This window comes from Chaetodon auriga, chromosome 15 (genome assembly GCF_051107435.1).
Source record: "Chaetodon auriga isolate fChaAug3 chromosome 15, fChaAug3.hap1, whole genome shotgun sequence".
Lineage (NCBI taxonomy): Eukaryota > Metazoa > Chordata > Actinopteri > Chaetodontiformes > Chaetodontidae > Chaetodon > Chaetodon auriga.
In genome coordinates this window covers 4168402-4193782 of record NC_135088.1, presented here as the reverse complement: position 1 = coordinate 4193782, position 25381 = coordinate 4168402, and the positions used below count along the sequence as shown (strand labels likewise).

The window sequence follows — 25381 nt, the reverse complement described above, 5'->3', positions numbered from 1 at the left end:
AAGCAGGAAATAAACAAAAGCAAAGGAAACCGAATCACTTCCAGATTTGACCCAGTGCAGAGCAGAGCCAGGTCCAGACAGAGCCCTCTCTCTGTTTCCCTCTCCCTCCCTCCCTCCTCTCCTTGGTATGAATCTGCCGTATCTCATTCCCCAGCGCTAATTCCAATTTAATTGCCAGTAGCCCGAAGCCTCCTCAATAGGAGTAACAAATGGTTTGATTCTGTAGACTTCATCAGACTGCATTTTAAATGCGACACAGTAACCCGGTGCGAATGCCAATGAAGCCTGGCGAGTAGCTCCTCTGTTTACTAATTATCCTTTTTCTTACTCCGAGCCACACTGCACAAGTTGTCTGATTAAATCGGATTTGTGGGGATTGGAGGGTGGGGTAGGTGGGTGCTCCGGTGGTGGTGGTGGGAGGGCGGGTGGATTGGATGGCAAGCATGGTCCGTCTTTGTAAATGATCCGCAAGTCCACAACAAGAAGGGGCCGGCGGTGCGACTGTAAATCACGGTAAAGGGCTTCGCCGCTGCGTCTCACGGTGACATTAATTCCCGGCTTGCGTCGTTTATGATCTTTACAGTCAGCATGGCGGCGAGGAAAAAAACAAACACATGCTGGTGAATAAATTCTAATGACATTTCAGAATTTATATCCGCCGCAGTCGAGAAGGGGAAGGGTGTTCAGATTCCCGTTCAGGTTCTTGAAGGGGGGGGGGGGGGTGTGTGTTTAAGATCAATGCCACGGGAATACAGATTTCTCTCTCTGTGTGTGTGTGCATGAAAGGAATGATTGCATTTTAGTTTTGTGTATTTTTACAGCCGTTACTCCATTAAAAGACCAAAACTAACAATGTGTGAGTCTGTCTCTCAGTGCCGTCTGAGGCTGCGAGCCTGTTTGCTGCTACTGAAGAGCTAATTCTTCAGAAATGGGTCACAAACATGCTTCATCGCTGGAAAAGCCTCAGTAATTTCCTGAAACACTGTAGTTTTTAGCAAACATTTCTCAAAGAGGAGTAAACAGTTCGTTTGCTGGAGACTGTTTCCATCTGCAGATGAGTCCACATTTGGAGCTGCAGTGAGTATTAATGGCAGCAGGACAGTGTGTGTGTCAGGATACACTACAGTGTGTGTGTGTGTGTGTGTGTGTGTGTGTGTGTGTTCATGCTAATGAAGGGACATGTCGGCCAGCGTGTTCTGAGTTTCTGGACATATAGTGGAGCTCTGTGGCACAGAGGACGACGCTGCTGTGACCAGACGATAACACTGAAAAACATCACGTCTTCCTGTCTGACCGTCTCTCAGAGCAGCCTACAGATCCTGAGTTAACACTCCAATAATTTAAGTACTAACGTGCAAATAGCAGTGCTCCAGTTGCTACAGTAGGGGGGGAACATGGCGAGGCTGTGATGCTGTGCAGATGAGGAAATTTGCACTGCTATAAAGACCTCTCCCTGTCAACTAAATGGCCAGTTGAGCTGCCATATGGTTGTGCTGACATTATCTCTGGGTAATTAATATGGCATCTCGCCTGGCATCTGGTGGCATTAATCTAGCAGGGAGCAGTTCATCTCACAATGTCAGCGCTGCTGCGGGCCCGACGTGAATTATCACTGCCCGATGGAAGTGGGAGGCAGGGACGAAACAAAACAAAACACAGCAGGGCAGACTGTGGCGACGGCGTGCGTCGCATTTTCTTCGAGCAGAGATTGCCTTTTCTTTGATTCCTCCTTTTTTTCCCTGCATGAATAATGTGAAGAGCCGCTGGTTCTCTGAGCGGATCCGCGTTCAGTGAAGCTCTGAAGTCGCTGTTGGATTGATCATGATCGGGGTGCTAATGCACGTTTGTTTGGGGATTTTTCTGTGACGCGTTTAATGCACTTACACAAATATATCACAGCGTGTCCCACTTCCATGTTATTTACTGCTGAAATGTCCAGCCTGCCTGCTCCTGCCTGTTATTATTGGTGCTTGCGTTAAATTATTTTATTGACTGAAACTTTCATTTTTCAAACCCCTTTCATGGTTCCTGATCCCCATGCAGGTGCAGGCTGACGTCCACTGACAACCTCAAAAATCTCCCAAAACCTTCCAACAACTCAAATAAATGTTTGGATTTTGTGTGTTTTTTTGTGGCATTTCCATTGTTTGTTTCACTGAGGGGCAACCATTTCCACCAGCACCAACAGCGACTGGTTGTTTTTAATTAGAAATACTTAGGTTGAATAGTATTAGACCAATGCGTGACTAAACATAAGCACTGAGTGCATTGTTGCTTCTGTCTGAAGTCTTTATCTGTTCCCGAGGCCTCAGTCATTTCTCCCTCCTCCGGCTTGATCAATAAATGGTTCTGTGGAGGCGCTTTAGATGAATTAGCAGGAGCATAAACTAGTATTCTATCTTATTTTCCTTCTCGTACGTTGCACATAAACATGCATAGAGTGGCGTGGTCGAGGCCACGCTGCCGTGTTTTGAAGCTGAGAAAAGAGGATGTTAGTGAGAGCTGTGCACAGCTGGATAACACGAGCGAAAGGCTGTGCACGGCGAACGTAGCCCACAGCTGATAGAGCCCATTCTGAAGCTCTGCGTCCTCTCCTGCTCGGCTTAAAGGTCACGAATCAAGCGCCATCTCTGAAAATGTGGAAAGAAGCTCCGTGCTTCAAAGAGGAGGAAATGTCTCAAAACTTCTTGCCGAACTTAAACCCAGATTGTTTACTCGCCTAAATTCAACCATTAGCTACAGTTTGAATGTGACACACAGGAGACGATTGCCCAGGTTGTGTGGAGTGATGTAATTTGGATGCAATGCATGTTATGTAAACCACTTTAACAGCATGCTTGTTTCCTCATTTCTGTGTCTCTGCTGGCAGTCCTCATGCTTCTGTTAGCACCATGTGGTAGCTTTCCTGCACAGTCAGTCCAAACATGCACGGCAGAATTAAATGAAAGCTCTAAAATTGTTCTCAAACTGAACATTGTTAAAAAGTTGCCCATTTTTCTTTGCACTGTTAAAAACAAATTGCTTTTCCAGTTCATCTGCTGAGGCGACCGTCGGAACATATGTCCAACAGTATGTTTCGATGGCTAACAACGCAGCGAGGCTAAGAGTTATAATGAGGTAATTACCAGAGTTGTGCAAAGCAAGAAATTAGCAGAAATTAGTCTTAAAGCGAGTAGAACTTTGGCATTTCATTGTCTATTAGCCTCTGATAGCAGCAGGTATTTTTAGCAGAATCCTGGAAGGACGTCATTCAAAATGAATCCGTTAGCTTTGTCTGAAACTTTGTTCTGGTGTTTTTCCATCGAAGCCTTCTAAAGTCAGGGTCTGACTGCACCGCGTAAGATGAATCAGCCGGGCCGACACACAGCAGCATGTGTTGTTTTATCTCGTGTAGCGTTTCGTAGTGGAGGACCATCCCACATCCTGGACACCTCACAGGACACGAGGCGATTTCTTGGGCCTTGTCTCTCCTCGTCTGTCATCCGCCTCGTGCTCTGTGGTTCCACGGTTGTTGAGAAGTCGTATACGTTGTGAAGCGAATGTTGCATGTCTGTTTTTCATGTCACAACAGGATCAAGACCTCGGACTCTGACAAAGCGATCGCCTGGGAAGATTTCTTGTTCTCTGATCTCGCCGTTAAACGTTCCTCACCTCTTGAATCGTGATGATCCTCTTTGATTTGCCCTCGGCAGCTTGTGAAGGACAGGGACTGTTTTCAGTCATGGGGGCGTGTGCCTGCAGACGGTGGCGGTCCTGCTAGCCAGCGATATGCCACAAATGATGACTGCAGAGTGAAGTCGTGAGTGATAAGGACGCTCCGTAACATTTCAGTCGGGACCTTTTCCGATCCATACAGGAGTAAATTACAGAAGGCATTTATTTGTGTGTTCGTGACTAGACGCATTCCTCCGGCGACGCCCCACAGAGGCGCAGGTAAAAAGGTGCTCGGCGACCTTTTCAGAGTGACTGAGACCTGATGTGAGATGAAGCCTGATTGCAGATGAGAGTAACAACAAACACTCTCAGTCTAGACGAAGCTAAAGAGCAGCGGGAACGTCACCTCTGCTTTCCTTTCTCACACGTTTCCCCGCCGACTCAGGCACGACTGTTGTGACTGCTGTTTGTGCTGACTGGCAGTCAGATGGTGGCAGCCAGCAGAGCTCCTGCCTGGAAGAGTGTTGTTGTGACTGATCGTTGAAGCCTGAGCTTGCTGGTGTAAAGCGAGAGAAGTCCGAGGCGGGAAGGGGCCAAATTGATCTGTTTTAAAAAGCACCGCCAACGTTTGTGCACGTGTGCAGATTAATGATGCAAACTTTACACATCAGCCGTGGTGGCAATTCATCTTCTTCCTTAAACTGACCTAATTGGGACAAGATGGATATTTCGGAGCTACGTGTTGCACAGTGCTCCCCGCCGCCATCGTCAAAATGCAAATGAGGGAATCGCTTTTTCCTAACAGAGCTGCAAATGTAGGTGAGAATGGTGGGATTCTCTGCTTTCACTCAGCAAAAAGGGAAACGCCGCATATCTGATGCGCGAAGTACAGTTTCTAAAATTAACTGAAAACTCTCAAGCTGGGAGAATAAATACGAACCATCTGTTACAGAGACCATCCTGCTCTTAGAGAGGTCACCTAAACACAAGATCAACTCTCAAATCGCTCCCTACTTTCTTTTTCCAGAGCTTCAAACTGCAAGTGTTTGTTTTTCCTTTTGTCAAACTACGGTAAACTACTCGAGGCGAATCACATTTCTGGACGATGGAACTCTTTGGTTTCTCAGCAGTAAGTCATGAAGCCATCATAGACCACGTTGAGGTGACTTTGGGGTCGTTTTTCTGTTATTCGGCGCTGAGAAACTTACAATTAATGCAGGTGTTTTAGGATTCAGAAGCTACGTTTAGTCACTATTCTGCCCTCTCTATGGAGAAACTATAGTTTATTATAGATTGCTATTGACAAGAGCAAGCAGCAGCAGAGGTTGAGGGCTGTGGTAATGGCCTGTGATTGAACACCTTGTGCTGAGGTCCCGCTGCTCTCTGCCTCATTAACTCTGGCAGGTCCTCTGTTCAGCACGCTGCATTGCAGGCCACAGTCAGGACGCATTTAACTGTCTCCACTAAGAAACACAAGCGTTCGGCATCTGGAGCAGGATTTTAAGGGTCGCGACGCTCGTTCCGAAACCTGTCTTTGAGTCGTTAAAGTCAAACATTGCAGCTTCGCGTTGAGCTTCTAAGACAAGTTCTGTGTTTGTCTGCAGACGTTTTTGGAGTGAGAAGTGTTGCTTCTGTTACGTACGACAACTTTTGCAAAGTTCAGCTGAGGTTTCTGAGCGTAAGGAGCATGTCGAATCTGTGAGCGGCATCACCTTCAGGCCTCCGAGGGACCTCGCCGCGCGGTGGGTTAGTCCACCAAAATCACTGAATGCAACTTTAGTGCTTCTCTTTAAGCCTCAGCATCCTCTTAACGATTCTCCAAAGACGCACAGTAAAGGAAGTAAAATGACCTACGGAGAAAGTTTGAGACCATTAATTAAGCTATTTCTCAGACTCAGTTTGGAGCTGCTGGCTGCCGCTGCACATCACAATCAGTAAAAGTGGCTGCCCCGATGGCCAGCCTCCACCCGTAGGACATTTCTCTCCGCGCCCATCCGGCCACTGTCACCTCCTATTGGGGAGTATTCCTCTCCATTACCGGCCTCCGTCCGTCCCCCACTTAAATAACAGCAGCCCTGCCACTCCAGGCCCATTAAGCTACTGCCGGCAGTGCCGCGGCCACACACACACACACAGCCGCAAACTGCCCGGGCCTTTATAAATAGATGGCGGGAGAAAGAGAGAGAGGCTGGTTAGAGGAGGCAAATTATTCCAAAACAGCCAAACAGGACTGAGACTAAGAACCCCCCACCACTGCGGCTCCTCCGGCTCCTCCGTTCAGGTGTCACTTTGGGCTGACTCAATTTTACACTGTAATGGACCTCCTGGGTCAACTCCTTTTCTCCCACCTTTCCTTCCTTTTTTTATCTGTCCGCTGCTCTCTTCATCTATCAGTGGCCAACAACACCTGAACTCACTCTCCTGCAACGCGCTCACACACACATTACTCCCTGCACTGACTGTAGTTTGTACCAGTTCATTTTGTCTAACGCTAATCAGAAACTCTCCGACAAACTGCGGCTCGCAGACAGAAAGGGGAAGCGATCACGAGCTCACGTGGCATCCGTGGTTTTATGAATGGATGATTTGCATTTACTACCTCTCACCGTCTTCGCTGTTTGCTGCTGCTGGAAAACACACATTCTCCCACGAGTCTGGAGCTCGCAGGCGTGTTTGTTTTAAACATGTTCTGCTTCATTTGGGTTATTTTCTGATGTTTCTACGATCCCGCTGCGCAACGTGGTTCATTACCTGAAGGTGTCGTCCTCGTTTGCAGAGGCGCCCACAGATGTTGTCAGAGGGTGGAGAGATGAGGCCGGGCTGGTGCATGGGCTGGGTGGGGGGGGTCTTCAGAGGGGGAGGATCCTGGATGGTTTTTGCATGATTTGGACGGTAGAAATGATTCAGAAAGTTTAACGCCCGTCAGTTTCTGCTGGTTTGCTCACACTGTCTGGCTGCTCTCGCTGTTAGCTGCTTAGAAAACACAGTAATAAAGTTGGCGTATACTTCCTGACGTATCGTTCGACATTCGGCTCACTGTGACTCACCCCCCCGACTTCAAAGTAAAAGACTTTTTCATGCAGTGCTTCTGCTTTTTATTCTCCACTTCTGTTTGTCTGTGTGTGTTGAAGTGTGTGTCGGTGCCTGGGTTTCATATTTCAACCACGAGCCCAGACCCGAGGTCAGAGGTCTGATAACCTTTTACATTCCAAAAGCTCTTTCTTCCTCTCGTTCTCCGTCTCAACCCCCACCTTCCCTCCTCTCGCTGCCTCTGTCACGTATTCTGCCCTCAGACTGCGGAGGCCATTTTCATTTTCTACCTCTCCAAACAACAACAACGGCGTTATTTTCCATCTTTAATGTGAACAAGAACTGTTTGTGCTGAAGCGGCGAAGCCTAAACCAAAGACCGTGAACTAAGAGAGAGGCATTGAGGTAGAGGGAGGATGGAAGTGAATAGGAGGCATGCCTGTCAATCAAAGCCTCTTAAGTACCTGGAGTCCTAGAGGGATTCCAGAGGCAATCGACCCCAGTCAATAGCCTCTTCATTGATAAAAGCAGAGAGGAGGAGAAGAGCGAGGGAGACAACACAGGAGAAAGCTAGCTTAGCACAAGTTACATACGTGGTCTAGTTAGCGTTAGATCAGTACAATTTGACCAACCTTCACTTCATATTTTGAGCGTTTTCACATAAAGGTCTTTATGAGGAGGAGAAAACCACACAGATGAGTTTGGTCGAGAAGTCTAAAAATTGAGTCAAATCACTTCCAGGTGAAATTAAAACTGTAGAGAAATATGAAATCCACCGGATTAAAACATGCAAGCGGTTTGTAGAGGCTGCAGTGTTCGTGGAGCAAATGATGAAGTCGGCTAGGGCGGCTGAATCTGCGCGATGAATATCTGCTGATTGTGAATCTGATGCAGCAACACGTTTCACAGACTGGGAAAGATGTGGAACGCTCCAAAAACACCTGTTTGGAACATTCCTCAGGTAAACAGGCTCACTGGTAACAGGTGAGAGGATCATGATTGGGTATGAAAGGGGCATCCTTCGTAGAGGATGGAGCGAGGTTCACCACTTTGTGAACACATGACTGGATGAAGGAGATGAACACGTGGACTCAGAGACACTTCAGGAAACTGTTGTCGGTAAATACGAATGATTGATTCTGTTTATTTACGTTTACACTGCGTCCCGACTTTTTGGGAACTGGGCTCACCTGTAGGGCCTCAGATTAGTACCTCAGACTTTCAGTCATGGGTGTTCAACAAGGATCTAATGAAAATTCGACACTCCTGCAGACATGTTTATCTCCTCACAACAGAAAGTGAAACGTCGAGACGGACCTAAAACCAGGAAGAGAAGGTTTGTCAATATGAATCTCTCTCCTGACATACACCAGAATTAGGCTTTTTTCCCCCTTGGTTTGTACGTTACCTTCCTCTGACACAAACCGAGGCTCCTTTCTTTACCTGCTATCCAGCTGCTCTCCTCCATCCTTCCTCCCATCATCATCCTCCAGCGGTGCATCCTCCCTCCATCCCCGTTCTTTAGAGCCGCCGAGACAGTGATTGATCTGGCATGGAGGCAGTCGTGGGCCCTCCTCCTCCTTCAGTGGTTATGAACATGAGGCGGGCTGCTCTTCATAGATTTTTAAATTAGTGTCAGCTTTGCCCCAAAGATGTGTTATTGACTGATGAAATAGAAACTGAGCTCCAAACACTCAGTCCTTCCCCAGAGTTTTCCCCAGCCTGGTAATTGAAAAAGTGTGAAGGGAGTGTGTTCAAGGCAGCGTGCAGCTGTGTGTGTCTGTTCCTGTGTTTGTGATTTTATGTGTTTGTGCGCTTGCAACTGTGCGCTCTTTATCTCTGCTGGAGAAAAATGCACAGTGCTCGCTGGAGTCGAGATTCGATTGAAGTATTGCATAGGAGATCTTTATCGTTCCACTCACCCGCCCTGAAACATGAGTGTTGTGTGCACCTTTAATCCTATAAATACAGTGCGCTTCATGTAAGCCTATGAAGGCACGGTTAGTAAAATATGTCTGAGTCGAGACGTCGCACCTAAGTTGCTGCATATCCTGTGTCTTAATCATTATGCAGGCGACTCTTAGCGTGATGTGTTTGAGCAGAGCGGAGTGAAGTGCTGAGGGGCGAGGTGACACCACAGGCTCCACAGTGACGGAGCTTTCTCCTCAACTTAAGACTCTTCCTCACAAATCTTCATCCTTCCTGTATGATTGTCCTCGCTATGTTAACAGCTGGGATCTGGAAACATGGCGACATGACACATGAAATTGTAATAAATCAGTGGCTGTTGTTGAATGAAATCCTCCTTCACAGCTCTCACCACCAGCTCTCCTGTTGTTTTCTGCTCCGCAGGGTCGGACATGGCCATCTTTTGCCTGCTTTGTGGGAAGCGTTTCCAGACCCAGACGGCTTTGCAGCAGCACATGGAGGTCCACGCCGGCGTTCGCAGCTACATTTGCAGCGAATGCAACCGGACTTTCCCCAGCCATACTGCACTCAAACGTCACCTACGCTCACACACAGGTCAGTGGAAGCGCTCGCTCGCCATCTTCACTCCGGTCAGGCCTGAAGTTCACACCGGTCGCTCCACGGTGCGTCACCCATCTATTCGTTTTCAGCACCTTCTCCACGTCTGGGTTATGGTTGCAGACTAAGCAGCGTAGCTCTGATCCTCCCACGCTCTCCACCTCATTCTGGAGAATCCCTCGACCTTCAGACCAGATGGGATGTGTAATCACCCTGGTGCATTGTGGGTCAGCCCTGGTGTCTGCTCCCATTTAACCCAAAACATGTGCACATGTAAGCCTGTGGGAGACATCAGAATCAGATGTGCAAACCACCACGCCGAGCCCCCGTTGACTTGAGGGTGCAGCAGTTCTTCTTCACGATCCAGAGCCCCGCCCTCTCAAAGACATGATAATCCAATCAAATTAGTAGTTATTAAATAAAACGCTCTGTTCAGATCTTGACTACATTTTGCCGAATTAACTAGAATAACAGTCGCACTGACGAGCTCCCGCCACACCTGCTGACACCTGCTCGCTGATGGTCCAGCCCCTTTGACATCAGAGGCTCAGGTGCACCAGAGGGAAGCTGCAGCAGCGTCTCTGCTCAGGAAATTACTCAACTCTGTTGGTCAAGCTCAAATAAGAATTAGCCGACTACCAAACTGCTAACAGAGCGAGCAGATTGGAAAGAGTTTGGGTGTTAATGTGTGAGTGTGCATTAATCGTTATGGTGTAGATGAGCCACTCCAGGGTAACGTTTCAGGAGAAAATCAGGACTGAAACATGCTTTTTGAGCTGTAAACATGTTAATACGCCCTCCACATAATGAGCATCAGCCTGTGATTAACCACAGTCTTGATATTATAATGATATATTGTGAGTGTTCTGCATAAAAGCACGTCTAGATTACCATCTGCCCCGAGGTCCCCGATCCCCAGAGCGAAGCCCTGGCTTCTGTGCGGCAGGACGCTTTTATTACGACGACTTTCAGCTTTGGTTGGGAATTACTCTGCTAAAACACCTGACATGATGAAGGCCTTGAGGGGTGACCTGCTTTATTACCTGATAACGAGGACCTGTGTGAAAGAGGGTCCCAGCCTCAAAATCTAGTTTTAAGACTTTAATTATTGCTGCTGATATTGTGTTTACATGGCGTTTATTCCTAAATTCACTTGTGTTTAATTCATTCTTTATTTGAATCTCCAAGAATCATCGAGGCCTTGCCCTCATTTCCAGTGATGTCAGTACAGTTAGAGCAGAATAAATTCACACAAAAATAATGAAGGGCTTCAGTTTTTCTGCTGTTAGAGGCACTTCAAACTGTCAGCTGCAGGAAAACAACTATGGAGGATAAACTAGGTCCTCCAAGCTCTTAACGGGGGCCCAGAAGCTCATGTTCGACTCACGGCCCCCCGTAGGAGGTCATATAGTGATAGTAAAACAATCTAAAAGCACTGTTCATTACCTGTAAAACACCTCCACTCATTTCACATTTCTACTCAAAACCTTTTCATGAAAATATCCAATGATCTCTGATATGTGTATTTTGAATACAAAAGCTTGAATTTCCATCTAAATTCCTCATTTTTTCCTCATAAATATGCATCCTGAACCTCAGAAGAATCGTTTTTGTCTTTTGTTTTCACTGTGCTGACAGCACACAGCACGTTACCACCTCCCACCCCGGTGCGTGAGAGTAATAGAGTACCTGACCATGAAGTCAGCTGTGTCGAGCCACAGCAGGAAAAGACGTGCCAAAGCCGTCCACTGTGGCCCACAACAAGGACTGTCAGGGACGAATGTGGCTTACAGTATAATACGAAATAAAAAGACGTGTTTATTTTAGGAAATGGGCATGAATGATGTTCTCCCTGCACACTTACATTGCGACTTTAGCTCAGCTGAATAAACAGCATTAATTCAGGTCAACGCAAAATGAATTCTGCAGCCGTCAGACGCTTATTTGCAGCGACTGTTTTGTTGTTGTTGTTTTTTCTTCAGTCCACTAGTAATTCTCTCAGTGCAGGCTCTCGACTGAGGCGAGGCCAGGATGCTAATGCATTGTTGCGAGGGAGCAGAGGTAGCCTGACGGATGCGGCTATTCAGGGAGAGAAAAAAAAACCTAACCATGACAGAATATGAACACATGGAAATGAATCCCATTTCACCGGCGAGGGATGGATGCTTTTCCCCCCTCTCTCTCTCCCCCTCTCTCTCTCTCAGCCGCCTGTCTGCGACCTTAAATAACAGTCTCACTGTCAGAGCCGATTTAGCTCACCAGCTCACGGATAAATATTTGAAACGAAAGGCAGTGAGATGAGAGCAGTCGGCCCTATTTACAAGTCAGGCGAAGACACCATTAGTGTGTGATGGCGGTAGGGGCTGGGGGGTTGGGGTAGGGGGTGGACGGAGCCGCCTGTACAGTAGCGGTGCACACATCTGCTCCGTCGACCAGACATTGGAGAGGACACAAGCATCGCGTCTGATCCACCTGCCCACCCGGGCGACGCAAATGTCACCTCGACTCGTCTCTGGAGCACCAGATGAGACTTTGCAGCCTCGTGCCACTTTGAACCTCATCCCGCTGTGGGCGTGTGTTAAATCACAATGAGCCAGCCGTGAAAGCAGTCGTTTAAATATGATGTGGAGCCTTTTGTCAGGGGATTATAAAGTCAGCAACTCACACAGCCAACATGGGTGCCAGAAATAGGTCCTAATTTACCCTCCAAAAAAAAAAAAGAAGAAGAAGTAGAGGCATGGTGTTCCTCTACATTTACACTTTGATGTTAATAATCTCATTCACTCTTCGCCGGGTAACGAGGCAAAAATAGTGTTTAAAAAAACCGAGCTAGACAGCACATCCACCCAGAGGATCAGCCGTGCAAGTTTACCTCCTGTTTGTGTCTGCGGGGACACACTGTCCTCGTCCAGCACGTCCATCCAGCGTGGAGGTCTGTCCAGATCCATCAGACACCGTGTCTTATTGTCTACATGCTCCTCAAAGGCCGTTCAGACGCAGAAATACTGATTTTATTTATGCATCCAAAGCACGAATGCTGTAGGTTTAAGACAATAAAATCAGGAAGTCTTCGGCTAAAACAATGTGGTGCTTTTCCATGATAACAGCACCCAAAAATCAGAGGTTATATTTCCATCTTTATTAAAGAGCATTCTCCTTCACCGTCTCTGATCGACGTTCAGTTAGGCTTTTGCTTTTTGGGGGAATTTTAACTCCAAAGCAAAATTCAATAAGGTTTGTAGCCGTGCAGAATATTTCTGTTCAATCTAGAAAAGTCCACTAAGAGCCTCCACCTGCCTGAATGACACCTGAGAGACGAAACCCAGGGCAGCAGACGTCCACGCATGCTGCTGCACGTAAAGCTCAGATAAGCAAATCAATATTTCTGTCGATTATGAGCTTCTGACGTCTAAATCGTGGATGACACATGAACAACTAGAACAATTCAACCAGTGGAAACAGATCAAACAACCCCTCGATGATCCACACATTCCCACAACATTCATCTGATCATGATGTGTATTGATACTGATAAATATCACGCTGTCATAGAACGGTTTATCCCTGTCACTCCAATATCGTCTGTTAATTGCAAAGCAAATATTTGGACACAAGAGGAGGGTGACTCATCTGTCCTCTGCGTTTCTCTACATTCAGAATGAGTCATCACGAACGCTTTTCCAGATCTTTTTTTATTTCATTTCGGAGGCACAAGATGTGAGTCAATCGCAGCTTTTGTGAGCTCTGAACATTTTCCTATGATTTTAAAATGGCCCTGCCGGTGTTATTCTCGCATGTTTAGTTGTGACATTAATCTGCTCTCATGCATCCGGTGCTCCACCTGTTGACAGCCGCTCTGCATCCTGATGCGGTAACGGACTCCCGCGTGTCCGATGATTCAGCCACCTGTTGAACCACCTGCAAAGTTTTCCCTTACAGAAAAAATAAAAGGTGAAAAAGAGCCGCTCAGCTGGACGTTAGGCAGCCACTGTAGCATTAAGAATAAATGGAAAAACCCGGCGGAGCTGAAAAATTGCTCCAGTTACATTACGTTAATAATGACATTTCAAGGTCAGAGTGTTTAGGTACAACAGTTTAATGGCGTCATTAATGAGGTTTCGCAGCGTAATGAGGCAGCAGCCTTTAGCATATGAACCCACACGCACAAGAAGTTCCTGCAGGTATTTTTCCCAGGAAACAGGAGTCAGTTTCAGCAAGAATTCCCAAATAGCACCAAGATCTCAATTTGGAGTATTCAAGCTAATGTTAATGGACAGGCTGTGGCAGGTCATCAGCCAGAGAGAGCTTTCCAGATAGAGCCTGCCGATTGGTTGACTCACCGCTCTGTTGTATCAGCTGACAGCAGAAAGCTGCAAAAAGCACTTTTATGGACATTCATTACGTGTGCTTCATTTTACCTGTCTGCCGGCTTATCTTTTGAAAGCAGCCTCGCCAGTGCGGGCTCTGACACTGGATCACCATTTAGGACGAGGAAGAAAAAGCTGATTTAATGGTGTTTATTTCAGCATCTTAATCATGTCATCTCTCCTGCTCCCCCTCGCTGCGTCTTTCTTCTCCTTTTCCTGTGCGTACCTGCGGTTTCATCACCTTCTCATAACGTGCCAGGATATTGCACACACTCAGCTGCGTGCTGCCTCTTTATTCTCTCTATGTGTCTTTAAAGCATGTATGTGCTCTACAGCATAGCTTCAAGCTCTCATGCACAGACACACAATGTGGGCTTATAACAGTGGCAGGCATGGCAGCTGTGCTATTCCCCTTCCCTAACACCACACACACACAAACACACACACACACACACTCTCTCTTTACAGACCAGGCCTTCATTAATATTCCGTTGTTGTGCACTGTCTGTGTGTAAGTGTCTGTGTGTGTTTTTTTTAAACCCGGAGCCAATTTGCTGTCTGCTATGGCGGAGTGTTTTGTGTTCGCAGCTGTATTTGATAGTGCTACAGCCAGAGAGAGAGAGAGAGAGAGAGAGAGAGAGAGAGAGAGCGAGAGAGGACTGAATTGAATTTAGAGAGAGAGAGAATGAGCCAGTTCTGGTCCTGGCAGTGATGGAGCCCGGTGATTTACAGCCTCTTACCGTATATAATGAACACGCCCCGGGTGCCCACGGGCACAGGCACCCTCAGCAGGCCTTGGGGTTGTCAAAGGAGGTGATAGAGGGGGGGGCGTAAATGTAGAGGTGGCAGTGGCGGGGTGGGGGGGGGGGGGGGGTCAGAAGACGCAGGTGGTGATGCTCGGGGGCACCCAAGGGTCCACTCACCATGCTGTGGTTCCACCTCACTGTGCTGGGTCCTCATCTGTGGCCTCCCTGCCATGTGGTCACACCGGGAAGAAAGAAAAGACAGGAGGGAAGGAAGGAAGGAAGGAAGGAAGGAAGGAAGGAAGGAAGGGAGGGAGGGAGGGCTGAAATGAGGACAGAGGGAGAGAGGAAGTAATCGCGGCAGATTTGGGATGGACAGAGGACGTGTCCCCATTATTCGCCAGCCCCCACGAGAATATCCTGACAAAATGAAGTCCTGTCTGGCCCTTTACATCCTCACAATGTGATTATAGAATTGTGTCTGATTTATTTAAGGCTCTGCAGTTCAATTTTGCACTTTGGCGTCCCCGAGTGGCTACAGGAGATAATATGCATGAGATGCATCCTGAGCACAAACAAACAGGATGCTGCTGGACGGCCACCGCTTTGCATTTCATACCGATCTGTTCTCTCAGGCCTCAGCTGATGCCAGACGTGCCTGCATGTGCGCTCAGTTTTACTGTGTGGATGTGCAGAATCGATCCTGAATCAGGAACAGGAAAGTGGTACATTATGTGTTTATTAGTTGCGCCTAATCAGAGGTGTTGTTACACTGAGCAAACAACTGCAGCAGCCAGTTTTTATGGATAACAGCAGAGTGAAAGTGGCATCAGGTGTCACTGCTAGTTTTGGGGGCTCAGACTTGACGATAATGTCAAAATGTTTTAATCCTAAATAAATATTTCATCATAAAGATAAAGTTTAAAGACCTGCAACTGCAGCAGCTGAGATCAGTGAGTTCAAGCAGGTCAAACAACTTTGATGTTTTGATTGTTAGCAGTAAAGTCAAATATATAAATATTGTACAGAAGCAGTATAAAGCTCCAGTCTGTGCAAAGGGGAATGATGTGAAAATGATCAAAAGTGAAGCAAAATGTCCATATTTTGTAGCGAATGTCCTCACGCATAAAGACTGCTTTATTCTTTTAATTAAATAAATGTATTCATATTGAAACAAAAACACACGACGGGCTCTCTCCCGCTAATTCCGGATTTTTGATGATCCTCGCTAACAGCAGACGCTAGCGGAGCAACAGGACATTAAGCGTAAATAACCCACCACAGGCCTCCTCTGAGTATTAGCATCCCACTCGCTGGTCTGATCGGAGGCCCTAATTAAAGGCAGGTGAATCTGAGCTCAATTATTATTCTTGTAGCGTCGCGCGAGCCCACCGAGCTCCGTGATGGATTGTGATCTCTGCTGTGGTTGAAACGCTAGAAAGAGCACAATGTCTTACAGCGGGAGCCACTGATAACTTCACGCAGACAAATAAAGACTGTCACTTTTATTGATTTTTACCCAGCCCCCACCGCCGCCGCCATATACACCCACATCCCCTGCTCCATCCCTGTCTCAGTTTTATCCCTCCTCCCTCACGCCTCCATCCCCATCAAAGCCTCCCTTTAATGGGAAGGCGTCCAACATCACAAGGCATCGAAAAGCATTTTTTCCATCAAAGTATAGCAGCATTTGAAGGGTGTCCACCTCTCGTTCCTCTCTCTGTCTCTCTGTCCCCCTAAATAAATCAAATAAACACATATGCATACTGTACATGCAGACATGAAATCTTAAATAAAATATGCAGCTTGGAAGTGAAATTGTCTCTTAGCGGCGAGGCAGCAGCAGCACCAGCAGCAGCAGCAGCACCACATAACGAGAAATGCAATTTATTCCCTGGCACGTTGCTGCTCGGACAGGCAGATAATGAAAGGCATAGGTCATTGATGGTGACTTAAACCTGCAGCGGTGGAGTGAAATACATTAATAAATATCCACAACATTACTTGGCTGGAGAGTGTAACCCAGGGTGGGGGCAAATGATGCAAGGAGCAGCTCCTCATCAAACACCAGAACACAATTAGTCTTTGGACTGCTGGTGAGAGCCTCCTGCAAATCATAATATCCCTGATCATTGACATCTGAATATCCATTACAGCTGCCCTGTGGGGACTCGTGCTCCGGCTGCCTGAGGAGCACAATGTGACGCCTGTTGTCATTTTCATTTCTGCAGGCACATGTACTGTACAGCCGCTGCCAGCCTGGTGTCTGAAATGAGTCTAATGTCTCAGAGTGGAAATGTGGTGCTCTGTAAATACAAAGTGAGAATACATTAACCCAGTGTGAAAGGATTAGACAAAGGAGCCACGAATAGAAACATACAGCATACTGACAGCGGAGGTGAAGGGATGGAGAGGCAGATGGAGAGAGATGGAGACACACGTTTATATTGCTCTCATTTAAGTGGGGAAAAATGTTTTAAATGCCTCAATAGTGCAGACGATATCAGCTGGAATTCAGCATTTTCCATCAAAAATAGAATAAGACCAATTAAACAGTATGTTTCCACACGTGCATCAGTCATCAGGTGATCCAGCATTAAGAGACTGAGACCACATGGTCAATAATGCATCTCGTGGCCGGTGGACTGCCATGACAGGCTGCAATTATTAAAGGCTCTACACAAAGCTGAACAGCAGCGCAGGTGATTTGCAGACAAAAGATGGGCTGCATTTGTCTGCTGGAATTGAAGCCGTATGGCGTGGGTATCCATTAGAACGTAGGCACACAGTACACATCCAGTGATGTGGCTCCTGTTCGGCCGTACGTTCACATCAGCGTACTGCGTTAAAGATTCCTGTTTGCCACAATAACTTGACTTTAGTTCAGTTTTTAACAACATTCAGATGAATCTGTGCCTGTAAATGAAAGCAAAGCTTCACATTTCTGCCCTCCAGTCAAAAACTCTCATACTTTTCAGGTCTTGCCTGCAGATGAAGTGAACTTTGCTTCTTGTTCTCCACATTTCAGCAGGGGACCACCCATATGAGTGTGAGTTCTGCGGGAGCTGCTTTCGAGATGAGAGCACGCTGAAGGGCCACAAACGCATCCACACCGGGGAGAAGCCCTATGAATGTAACGGCTGTGGGAAGAAGTTCAGCCTCAAGCACCAGCTGGAAACCCACTACCGTGTGCACACAGGTACTGCGATTAAAATCCACCTGCCAGAGACGGTTTGAAGAGAAAAACGCTGCTTTATTGATGCTGATAATCAAAGGAACTGTTGTGTGCTGGAACTGTTTCTTTAGTTTTGCAAAAGTTTACCTTTCTGCCCAGAACTTCTTGTGCAGCCTCTCAAGCTACAGCACGGGTTGCCAGATCAGGCTAAACCTGGCAACCTCACTGCTGCAAAAGTACGACTCTGATTCCAAATAAGTATGTAATCGTTTACAAATGAGCCCGTTTACCTGTGGAACCTTCCAAACAGGTGTTTTTGGAGTGTTCCACAACTTTTACTGCATCAGATTCAGAATAAGCAGATATTTACAAAAATCGATGAAGCTGATGAGGTCAAACATTAAACATATTGTCTTTGTGCTGTTTTCAAAGGATTAGCAGTTTCATATTTTACAGTGTCTCATCTTTTGGAATCAGGGTGGTGGTTCGGCCACGTAACAACATACATTTCTGTTGAAAGAATCCACCAAGAGCTTCAGAGGGACTGCTAGCCGTATGCTAGCTGTTCCCCCCTGCTTCCAGTCTTTATGCTAAGCTAACAACTTCCTGAGTCCAGCTCTGTACTTCGCACACAGACACTGAACTGCTGAACTGCTCCTTTTGTGCTTAAAGAGCATTTCATATGAAGGAACTGCATGTTGTTTTTGACACTTATGGATATTATCGACGTCACCTCGTTCTTCATTTCTTCATGTCTGATTGGCCCTCATAAAACTGCAGTGTAGAAACATGATGCAGCTTTTGGAGCCTGTTGAAGGACTTTGTTGCAGGAAATCCAAGTTGCAAGGCACAGGCCAGAACAGATGAATATCTTTGTTGCTGTGATACAGTAGATGGATGTCTCAGAAGACTTTGTATTGATCCCAGTATATTTAGAGCCCCATAAAGATGTTGACACAGTGATAAGCTGGCTGCCCTGGAGAACGAGTGCACGCCACGTACCAGACTGAGCGAGGATACCTCGAGTGCTCGCCAACGTGGCACGCCGCCAAGTCTTTATGCTTCCTCACCCTCTCTTTTTCCCTAACGCACACACACACACGGCAGCGCCCCCCCATCTCCCATTCAATAAGCCAGCTGTTAAGCCACACTATCAAGGCAGCCTGTCCAATAATTGGCTCCCCTCCGTCCACCCTTTCCCCTTTTGTGTGGGGGAGGGGGCTTTGCGTTAAGCCGGAGAGCAACAGCAGATAACAAGAGCAAGTGACAAGCTCACAGTCAAAGGCCACCTCGCACAAAAGGGAGCTGCTTGATGAATCATCGACATTGGCAACCTAACCCCCACCGCCCCCTCCTCTCCACACATCCCAAATGCCAATGGCGGATCAATACTCGGGCCCCATTTGCAATTCATTATTAGCTGGTTATTTGGGGCGATCCTGTTTACAGTGTGGTTATCGATATGAACAGAATGCAGGTGTCCACACCGCTGCAAAGCAAACACGCGACGAGCCGCGGCAGTGGATTTATGCTTATTGGCTAAATGGCACCGTAACCGAGCCCCCACGGAGGTCAAGGTTAACCAGGGCTCCGGGAGAACGGGCCGGGCGAGCGGCGGAGGCACGAGGCCCGTTTTGCCAGCACACATGTGCGAGGCTCCAGCTGAAAGGTGACAGCGAGCGCCGGGCCAGATCACTTCCGACAGCTCATTTCAAATGCCATTGGTAAAGGTCAGCATTTACATGTCTAATTTGCGTCTGCCGGCTTGAGCGCTGGTGGATTATTCCCTGCCATCACTCAAATCATTAGCACATTTAGGATGGCTGCTGTTGCTGAATTGAAATGTGCCTCTTGAATATAGCAGCCCCCACAGCAAGAAAGCGGCGCTGCACTTTGATTTATGACACCTTCAGGAGTTCTCCATGGCAGGAGCTGTACTTTGTGTAATGCACCATAGATTAGCTGATTAGCTGTGTGTTACAAAAGAAATACCAGGCACTTAAACGTCACATATTCCTGGAATTTTAGCCCTTAATTTAGATTTTATTCAATCTCATCGGATTGTTCTCATCTCAAGTCTGCCTGAGCGTTCCCTCGCTCCGGTTTATCACGACTCAGTTCTTATTTTCACAGCTTTGAACATCATTTCTGCCGTTTATGAAAACCGTCTACTCACTGAAGTAATTGGTGAGATCTGGGAACTTGCTGACATCGCTACAGCAAAGTCAGACAGGGCAGGAAATACGCACACAATACTAGCTCTGGAAACTTTCTCTGAAGCTTTCAGCCGCATCTCAAAGTCGCCGTCGACATTCAGATGTCACAACTTCAGAGTGGCAGTTTTCCAAAAGGAGATCTGAAGCCCGTCGCTCCCTGCGTGGTCTGAGAAGCCTCCGCTGCCACGTTCCATAGTTGCACGTTCGATTAAATAGCATTTTTCATTTTCTTCTGGTGCACATGTGGAAAAAAGCCTTGCACGGTTCCAAACTCCCGATGCAGAGGGGCCTTTTTAATAAAGACGGCAATGAGGATTGATAAAGACTGAACAAAAAGGATTTTTATCCCCTCAACCACAAGAATAATTAGATCATTTTGTTAGCGCGGTGGTTCGATGGCGCTGTGTTGATACCGTCTCTCAGAGCCGAACTCCACCACTGTACATTCATCCTTTCTCCTTTGAGTCCTACCAATTATTGGGGGCAGTTGGAATGACTTTAAAGAGTCAGTGTGGTCTTTTACTGCTGCGCGCTGCTGTTCAGAAGACAGCTGGGATTTCACTCCTGGGTTTTGACTTGTCACTTACTGTGTGCACAGGCCAATTATCATAACAACACCAGAATTTCTTGTGGGCCAACAGGGTGAAATCTGCGCTCTCTGACGCAGCGCTGATGGGATATTCTTCTCTCCTGAAGCCCTTTCACTATTTTCACTTGTCAAACAGCAGGTTTCACACGCTGCGACATCAAACTGTCAATCGGCAAAAATCTGCCATTCAAGGATAACTCACACTGTCAGAGAGTTAACTGCAAAGAAGAAGTGCAATACAGAAAACAAACCTCAGAGTTAGTCATTTAACAGAGGAAACGAAGGCTTTTTGGGTGCGCTCACCTGCAGTTTTACCTCAACATGGAGAAAACCTTTGTTTCTGAATATCCAACCGCTCGTGTGTCGTCTCCCCTCGGACTGTGTCGTAGCAGTGTTCCCACATTTCTGCAATGGCCCCGCGAAGTATCACAAGTGACAAGAAATGATGGCCAAAACCACAAAAATCAAAGTCAATTCTATTGTCGATTTGGCCTCATGTACCAGAAACTCCTTTCTCAGAGTCCCACAGTGTGTGCAAAAATACAAAGATGAAAACAAGACAGCACTAAAGATAAACCAGCTGTGGCAGTGCCGCCAAGGCCATAAATGATCCATACTGGCATGACATACAGACATTTACATCACACTGCACCTACACTGATGCTCTCTACAGGAGATGAAGTTTCACGTTGCATTAAAATAACTCGACAGAGCTGCTTTTCCTTCCCTTTCAGGTGACTTCTACATCAGATGCATTTATTTCCTGATTAACAGGCACATCGCGCTTGGGCACGGACGTAATAATGTTGCTGACTAACACTGCTGTTGTCTCCAACCCCTCCCTCCCATCCTCAGGTGAGAAGCCATTCGAGTGCAAGCTGTGCCACCAGCGATCCAGGGACTACTCGGCCATGATCAAGCACCTGCGCACCCACAACGGCGCCTCGCCCTACCAATGCACCATCTGCCTGGAGTACTGCCCCAGCCTGTCAGCCATGCAGAAGCACATGAAAGGCCACAAGCCCGAAGACATCCCCCCAGACTGGCGCATAGAGAAGACCTACCTGTACCTCTGCTACGTCTGAGGCCAGGAGAGCGAGCGAAGAGAGGGAGGGTACGTGCGAGGGTGGGGACGGGGCGGAGAGGTGAGGGGAATGTAATTGAGCGGATGGGAGGCGTGAGGCCGTGGAGGAGGGTTGACGATCGAGGAATGTCAACGGCGAGAGACTCGAAAACAAGAGGGTTTGTTTTCTCTTTTTTCTTTTCATGCAAAGGCGGCGACGAGCGACGGGGTAAAAGGGTGGTGATGATGGGACAAAAGTGGTAAGAAGAGGAAGACTTGGACACGGAGAGAGAGATTCTCCGCCATTGTTCGGATTCACCGGGTCATTCACTACATCTGCAACTGTGTTATTGTTTCAGGTCATTTCATGCAGCGCCATAAAGCCAGCGAGCTGCACGGAAGTGACTCTCTGGATGCTGCTGCCACAGTGGTGCGAAAGCAGATTCTCAAGGGCTATCTGAAGCGACGCATTCAGGCCAACAGGAGGCGAATCCTTCACTCCGCTTTGAGTTTGAGGAGAACGTTTTTTGTTTTTTTTTTCACTTTGGTTCGTTTACATTCGCTCTGCTCGGATCACGTGTAGAATATGTGAATATGAAAATCAGTTTAGGCCCCCAGCTCATCATATCATGTTTTGCTTTCCAAGTCTTGAGGCTGGCTTTTAGAGGCCTTCACAAACCTTCACGGTATGGCAGTTATCTCAGAGGAGGACTCGGACATATTTCAGTTTCACCTCCCCAAACCAGCTGAGTTTGACCCAAATTCTTTCCATCTCTAATGGGAAATGTGTTTGCTTGGCAACCTCCCATCATTTCTGCCCGTGCAGTACACACACAGCTTCCCAGTTTTCCCAGAAATGTGGCAGCAAAACCTGTCCACGCACAAGATCCTTCAGATCCCGGCCACGGCAGCGAGATAGCCCCTGAGAATCAGCAGCGGAGCCGGCAGGCGCATGACGAAACAGTTGAACTGGATGAGTTGGAGCACTAAAATACTGCAAACCAAGCACCGGTTTGGTTGTGAGGGGGACGATGCTAGTGCTGCTTTTCTGTTGGAAGTCTCCCCAGTTTTCTCAGTAGTCTTCCTGGTTCTGCGTCTCTGTCAGATGAGGGCTGGAGAAAGTCGAGTCACCGCTGGCCCCCCGCGGTCCTCCCCGGAGAGCCAGAGGCTAACCTGCATCACTCTTTCATCATGTGTTTTTTTTAGCTCTGCATCGCAGTTTATCGCGGCTTGATTGCACAGGTAAAACAACATTACGACAACAGTCTCTGTTTGATGTCTGCAAGTTATATCTTTTCTCATGAAATCATAACTCTCTATGACAGTACGCCACATTAAACCCAGCCTATACACATACTCAGCAATAGATAACTGGACCGCATTTATCCATGTACATTAACCAGATGACTGTCGGCATCTCACACTAACGATAAACCACACAAACTGACACATGAACAGTAACACTTTGACCACAACAGATCTGTGCGTTCACCGCGGATGGACAACAAAATGGGAAAATGGTTAACCGCTGCTTTCCGTGGGAGTCCTGTGACTTCGACCGCTCGTAGTGAATGTTGAAGAAGTGCTGGGAATGCCTTAGCCGCACACCTGTAGTGTTCGTCCGAGGTGGTGTGGCAGGTTGAAGACTGTTATATGGCATCAAAACATGAATGTGAAAGACTGTTAGCCGGGTTCGCACCAGGCTGTGTTAAGAACACGCTGCGGGTTAATGCTGCCTTTCACTGGAAGTCAGAAATCTGTAATTCCCACCTCGCAGGCTGTCCGGAGCCTTCCAGGGGTTCAGTCCGGAGGATTTTCTCCACCCAGCATCGAACACTGTTCCCCGTGACACAGCTCATACATTAGCTCACTAGCTAGCGGCTGTAAATGCTATTTTACATCTGAAATTAATTAATTAATCGTTCAGGATGGAGAGTTTCCTGCGAAAGAGTTCAAACAGATCACATTTTAGGGCCGTGAGGTCACGTGATCTTTAAATTCAATGCATTGAAGCCGGGCTGGAATACTCACCGGGCGAAGTGAAGAGGGATCCATGGCCCCGGTCCCCCAGGGGCCCCTGAAGCCTCGTATTCACTGTGTGTCAGTAGATTTTAGTTTGAGAATATGCACCACTGGAGTACAATATCAATGAGAGAAGGACTGTAGAGCGGGCGGCGTCGCCGGGTCCTTTCCTGTAGTTCTGTTACAGACATTGTGTTTAATGGTGCACGTTCCCAAATATATTTGCACTTATTGAAATTACCACTGGGGCTTTAAGCAAAACGATGCTGTGTGCACTCTACTGTTTGTGTTGAATACTTGTGTACACTAACGCGCAGAGAGTGGGAGCCAGCACGGACCCTCGGCCCACTTACCGACTCAAACTCAAAGGCTCATTTCGCAGAGGAGGAGGTGGGAGTTCCCGACTTTCTGACGTCCCTGAAATGCAGCTTTAGACCCGTACGACTTAACGCAGCCGCAGGTATCACGGCTGAACCTTCGGCTTTAATAAGCATCACTGCATGTCACAGAAGCTACCGGCCGGTGGAAAAGGGGGAAATCACTGATGGGACGAGACACGGCCCAGCAGCTTAGGGGGCGACCAGTAAGACGACAGAATAAATCGACTCTTTCTCTGTGGTTTTGTCCCTGTGCTTCGTCTCTCTCGTCTCCTGTTGTTGTTGTTATTGTTGTTATTATTGACCTTGAGTTTGATCTCAACACATCGTACTTGAATTACCTCGTTTTGTGACCTCATGTTGCTTGTGTATTTTAATTTTCCCCTTTGTTTCACCTTTTTTTTTTTTTTTTTTTTTTTGGTTTAGTTCACGAGCGTTTGTGGAGAAGATGCATTGCACAACATGATGAAGCAATGTGTACGCAGAAAAATTAAGTGCCACGGTGAAGAGATTTGTTTTCTAATGTTGTGTATTTCTTTGTGCATTACTTGTTACCAAACTTGGTATTATTAACCCCGCGTGTTAATGAGCCGGAAGGTTTGGTCATTTGTTATAAAAGCTACCTCTAAGTTGTTTTCATTTTCTGGCAAAAGCACATTTTTTTCTGTGTGTTTGTGTTTTGCATTATTTCATCGTTGCTACTTCATCTCATGCTTTTTTTTTTTGTTTGTTTTGTTTTCAAAAGTTGATTTATGATTGTGTTTTTAAGCAAAATGTATATAAAAGGGTAAGAGATAACAAAAGTAGAGGTTAATAGGATTTGAAAAGTCATTCAAATGGATGTTTATTCTTCTCTTATAGTCTCCCCCTGCACCTCCAACCACAGACGAGCAGAGAAAAAAAAAAAAAAAAAAAGCAATTTTGAAGCCTTAAGTGATGAGTAAGAGGGATGTGGCAGATAAGAGGAAGTACTATTGCTTTTTAAGAGGGTTTAAAAACAAGAATTTAAACTTGAAAATATGTGAATAGAAGTGTAGTTTTGTAATGTGAAAAAAGAAGGTTCATCAAAGCGGCTGAACCGCCCAGGACAGGTCATATTTGCAGCGATGCAGAGTGCGTTGGACAATTGGAACTGCAAGTGGTAATCAAAAAAGAAAAACCAGAAGGTTAAAAATAGAGATTCTCTCGGCTGACAAGCTCTCGTGAGAAATGAGCGTATTCCTGAACAAGAGCCAACAGAGGCAATTTGATATATAAAAATTGTGATATTTTTGTATTCAGTGTCGGTCCTTTTTCCATTTGTGGAGGGTTACAGCAGGGCACAAATATTTGTATTTCTTTTTTTTACCTGTTTTTTTCTCTCTGGGTGTGAATCATTTTTGCCTTGCTCCTCTTTGATATTGTTGGACAAAAAAATCATGTGCGTGAACATATTGTAATAATAAGTGTCGCTTTCTGGATGTCAATTGCATTGTAGGTGAAGGACTAAATCTATCCGCCACAAATTTTACGAGTGTGTGTATGTGACGACGTTAAACAAAAAAAAAAAAAAAAGAAAAAGAAAAAGAAAAAAGATGATAAAACACGGGACGGCAGGAGGACGCTGCCAAACCGACCAAT

At 46.7% G+C, this 25381-nt stretch overlaps 1 protein-coding gene across 1 annotated transcript in view; it reads left to right on the top strand.

Moving 5' to 3' along the window:
• The window catches only part of zbtb16a (zinc finger and BTB domain containing 16a), a 129666-nt gene extending 108157 nt beyond the window's left edge, over window positions 1–21509 (top strand). The window contains exons 5-7 of the mRNA XM_076749700.1: window positions 9036–9206; window positions 17348–17518; window positions 21155–21509. Of these exons, the coding sequence (XP_076605815.1) occupies window positions 9036–9206; window positions 17348–17518; window positions 21155–21384 (572 nt within the window). The 3' untranslated portion in view covers window positions 21385–21509. The remainder of the gene's footprint in view (window positions 1–9035; window positions 9207–17347; window positions 17519–21154) is intronic.
• The last annotated feature ends 3872 nt before the right edge of the window (window positions 21510–25381 follow it).